The sequence below is a fragment of the Dermacentor silvarum genome, chromosome 7 (genome assembly GCF_013339745.2).
Source record: "Dermacentor silvarum isolate Dsil-2018 chromosome 7, BIME_Dsil_1.4, whole genome shotgun sequence".
Classification (NCBI taxonomy): Eukaryota; Metazoa; Arthropoda; class Arachnida; order Ixodida; family Ixodidae; genus Dermacentor; species Dermacentor silvarum.
The window spans coordinates 126,183,132-126,188,014 of NC_051160.1; the positions used below are offsets into that span (position 1 = coordinate 126,183,132).

At 57.0% G+C, this 4,883-nt stretch overlaps 1 protein-coding gene across 1 annotated transcript; it reads right to left on the minus strand.

Moving 5' to 3' along the window:
• Window positions 1–2,440: 2,440 nt before the first annotated feature.
• LOC119459155 (uncharacterized) lies at window positions 2,441–3,913 on the minus strand. The gene has a single exon (XM_037720983.1). The coding sequence runs from the start codon at window positions 3,911–3,913 to the stop codon at window positions 2,441–2,443; it is 1,473 nt and encodes a 490-aa protein (XP_037576911.1).
• Between the last annotated feature and the right edge of the window lie 970 nt (window positions 3,914–4,883).

Genomic DNA, 4,883 nt, shown 5'->3' on the forward strand with positions numbered 1-4,883 from the left:
TTCTAAGGCTAAGATTATTCGCATACCTTGATAAGTCACTGCAGAGTCGCATATGTTCATATTTCTATATATCCGACTGCTTTTGAGTGGACCGGCTGTGGGAGGTTAGCAATGTGGCTAGCTTCATTTGTGGTCATGAAAATCTTTTGTTCACAAAAAATTATGTACTATGGGAACTACAGAATGGTTTCAAACTAGGCAAATACATAGAGGATAGGTTTGTGCTAAATCAGTGCATGGAGATCTCAGTTGCTCAGAATAGACCTTTCTGGATAGCATTTCTAAATACGTAGACAGGGAAAGCACGAAGGCATAGAGGATGATTATGTGGGGCTGTAAGGGAGATTATAGAGACATCCGAGTACAGATTGTATGGGAAGGCTGAAAATGTAATCAAGTGGGGGAAATTTGCCTAGGACTGAAACAACGATTTCCCCTATCACCGTTGTTTTTCACGCTTTATGTTAAGGGCATAGGAAGACGATTGGGAAACAGTGAACTAGGGTTTGATTTATCCTAGATGCGTAATGGGCAAATGGTGCAATAGAAGGTCCCCGGACTGATGTATGCGGACGATATACTGCTATTAACGGTCAATGCAAAATATTTACGGACGCTTGTGAAGATGTGTTGCAACGCAACGACAAACCTAGGCCGTAAGTTTTGCATAGAGAAATCGGGAATTATGATCTTTAATGCAGAGACGAGTAATAACGTGGTGTCCATTCAACAGTAAGTGTAACTAGATAACCAGGAGTCATCAAAAAGCAAGTGAGAGAAACAGAGACAGTCAATTGGATGTAAAAAAGAATGGAAACAAAAAGACCATACAGATTTACAAGAACGAGAAGAAATTGGAAGGGAAATCTGTGCGATAAAACAAAGCGCAGTGCCTTGCTTATTTGAGGCTCTAGCTGGTTGACTAAGGACAAAAACATAGCTGTGCAAATTTTCGCGACAAGATGAGGCATGTGATGCTGCAGCAAAAATCCGGAGACTACTCAGCACATCTTAATGGAATGCGAAGGTATTAACCCAGTGAGGCCCGTAGGTAACGTACACCATCCAGAAGCGCTTGCATTTAAAGTGAACGAAAGCATCAACCGTTCAGCAGTCGAGATAAGTATAGCACGTTTAGTGTTTGTGGAAGAAAAAGCAAAGAATTGATTTATACGAGCGGATCCGTTACGGCCATAGGTAGTGGTACAAGTTGGATAGAGAAGTTTTGAGGAAGAGAAAAAAAGATTGAGTAGATGTTTACAAGAAGTCTAGAATGAAAAGCAGGGATAGCGTAGCTGATTAACTCAAGCAGGCTAGGTGGCTATTCGGAGCTGTGTGGCTTGCAGTGCAGGTTGTTTAAATAAATAAAGACGCGATGATAGAAGTCATAGAAAATGATGAAGCCGCTTGTAAAGGTGCACAGAAAACAAACTATATATAAAGCACACAGGGCAAGTAAAATGAAAACACACACAAGGAAAAAAGAGGTGAAGTTCATGGAAGCATTCAAGGTACATGAGCGTTCACCAGTGAAGTGGACACGATGTAGAGTCAGGGTAAAATGTACTAGACACTCTAGTCGGGGCAAGGGGCGCCCGAAGAGCAGATTGGAGCACTTGGTGAGGATGGAGCTCGGCACAGCTCGATCCTTGTGTATGTGGGCAACGGCCGGACGCCCTTTCGACGTTCACCGGCCTGAGCTTGACTCAGGTACTGGAGACGCCCGAGGCGCCCGCGCTGGATGCCCTTAAGCCCACACCACACGTACGCTTGCGAACGCGCATAAGCTCGCGTCTACGCGCCTTGCGCCTGCCGCGCCTATCGAGAAATCCACAAATACGCGCGACGGCGCGCGCTTCATGGCGCGCTCACTGGCCTCGCTCGTTGACGCCTTGGCAGACGCCACTTCGTACTTCGTTGTTGACAGTGTTTCAAAATGCTTCAATATCTATAAACGTAATTGTTATAGTTTTAGAGCTGTTAGATCAGCACAAAAAGTGAAGAAGCACTTTCTTGCATAGTATAAATCTGCTTAACTAAGAGTTGAATGTACGCGCCGTAGCTGCGTAGCCAGGTGCGCCGGCGCGAGGCAGCCCAAGCGCGCAATATCGGAGAGGAGCTGAACACCGAGATCGCGCCGCGTTTCGACGCGTATGAGCCGTGCCGCACCGTCTGCTCATGCGTGGGCGCGCAGACGCGAGCTTGCGCGCGTCCGCAAGCGTACGTGTGGTCTGTGTGAGTGATTTTAAAAGGAAGAGAAGAGAAAAGTACAACGCCGTAACTGCCTCTCGGGGGAGGGCACCTCAACAGCGCTGTACAGGGAAGGGGGTGAGGGACATATAGTGACAGGCTAGTGAGAAAGTGGGGTAGAGGGGAGAAGAGAGAGAGAAAAAAAAAAAAAGAAACGAGCAGCAAGGCCAGGAGGTGAAGGCGGCTCGACTCACAGCCGAGAGCGCAGGTCGGCATCCTCCAAGAAAACAAGTAACGACGCGAAGGCGTGTCTGGCAATGGAGGGGTGTGTGGCTGGGAACAGGAGTTGCCGTGTGGTATCCGCGGGCAACCCGAGGCGATGGTATGCCGCGACAAGTGCGTCGCGCTCCGATGCACGCGCGGGGCACTGGAGGAGGGCGTGCTCAACCGTCTCGACGTCGGCGCACTCCCCACAGGACGGCGAGCCCTCACCCGTCAGCCGATGCAACCTTTCGGCCGTCCGGGCGCAGCCGATGCGGAGTCGCAGGATGAGAGCGCGGTCTCGCCGGCTCAGGCCTCTGCGGGGCAGCAACCTGGGGGGAATGCCGCCGGCGACGCGAGGGTCGGGGTGCTGCGTCCTCACATAGCCGGCCACGGAGTGGCGGGCGACGTCAAACCGCGTCACGAACCGCGACAACGGGACCGACGAGGAATGGGCCTCCTTTGCGAGCCGGTCTGCTTCCTCGTTTCCCTGCAGGCCAATGTGAGAAGGCACCCACTGGAACACGAGGTCGCATCCCCGCTCGCAAACGCCGTCAAGCTTGCACCGGAGCCGGCGAGCGAGCGTGGGGCCGTGATCTTCTCCGGCCAGAATGGAGAGCGCCGCTCGTGAGTCCGTCAGGACGGCCGCTCGCTGAACAGGAAGCTGGAGCAGCAGCTCGGCAGCCAGGTCAATGGCGGCCAGCTCGGCATGCGTTGACGACACAGCACACAGGACACGGCACTGGAACTGCGCCGAGAGCTCGGGGGCAACGCACGCCGCCGAAGCCGCGCCGTCCCGGAGTACAGAGCCGTCAGTGTACACCAGCACGCGGCCGGCGAGCTGCTCCTCGATCACCGCGGCCGTCTCCTGTCGCAGGGCGCAGGCGGCGGTGTTGCGCTTTCCCCGGACCCCAGGCACGGTGATGCGAATGTCTAGACGGCGGCGGCGATGCGGAGGGGGCGGCAGCCACGCACACGACGGTCCCGCGCCGACAAGGCTGGCGAACTCGACGACGCGGCGCCCCATGCCGGAGTTGGGCAGGGAACGAAACCGGTCAATCAGCTGCTGCCCGTGTGACGAACGATGCAGTCGCTCAACGTGGCCCAGCGCCCTCCCCACGGCGCGCAGGGAGATAGGGGTCTCGCCAGCCTCGGCGAGTGTGGCGCCCACTGGTGACGTGTGTGGGAGGCACAGGAGTTGTCGAACAACGGCTCGGTGATCCATATCCAGTGCCTCCCACTTCGCTGGGCTGAGGTCAGCGAGCGGCAGGCCGTACAGTAATCTCGCCGAGGCCACCGAATTGTAGAGTCGCAGTGCCAAGGTGGGGGAGCAGCCCTGACCGCGGGCCAAGAGGGTGCGCGCGGCACTCGCCACCCGTTTGGTTCCCTTGCGCAGGGCAGCCACTGCCGGCTGCCACTTGAGCCGGTGGTCCACGATGAGGCCGAGATAGCGCACTTTCATCCGCCACGGGAGGCTCTCACCGCGAAGGGAGAAACACGGCGCCGATCGGTGGGGCCCCGTAGCGTGGATGGACGAGCATCGCCTCGGTCTTTGCCGCCGACAGAGTGAGGCCGATGCCGCGCACGTACTCGTCGACTGCGTCGAGTGCCGACTGTACACACCCGCGCACAACACTGCCCCTGGCGGTGGGACCACTGGCGAACAGCGCGATGTCGTCCGCGTACACCGCGACACGGACCTCGTACTCCGGCAGCTGAGGGATGTAGTCGCCGATGCGCGCGAGCGCGAGATTGAAGAGGAAGGGGCTCAGTACACTGCCCTGCGGCACACCAGTCGAGACGGCGCGCGGCTGACTGAGCGCTCCCCCCACGCGCACACGCATCGTACGGCCACTGAGGAAGGCCCCCACATATGCGAGCAACCTCCCGGAGACCCCCATGGCACACAGAGCGTCGAGAATCGTGGCGTGCGGCAGCTGATCGAAGGCGCTCATGACGTCGAGGAGGACGAGATAGCTAGCGTCACCGCGGTGCTTGGCCTCCTCGAGCGTCGTGACGACGTCAGCCAGGGAGTCGGCAGAGGCACGGAGACGGCGGAACCCGCTCTGCTCGGCAGCCAGGATGTCGAGAACCGCTGCGATCCACTCGAGGCGCCGAAGAGCCATGGCCTCGAGGACCTTGCCCGCGGCAGACGTCAGCGACACCGGTCGATACGAGGCAGGGTCGCGCGGTGGCTTGCCGTTCTTGAGCAACGGCACTACCACCCGCCTCGCTCCACTCCCTCGGGATGACGCCGGATCTCCAGACGGCGTTGTAAGCGTCCAGCAGGTGGTGGAGCTGGTCGCTGTCGAAATTCCGCAGCATCTGGTAAGTGACGCCGTCGGAGCCGGGTGCCGAGCGACGCCTCCGTGACGCCAGCACCGTGCGCAGCTCGCCGATGGTGAAATCAGCCGTGCACAGTGCGGAGATCT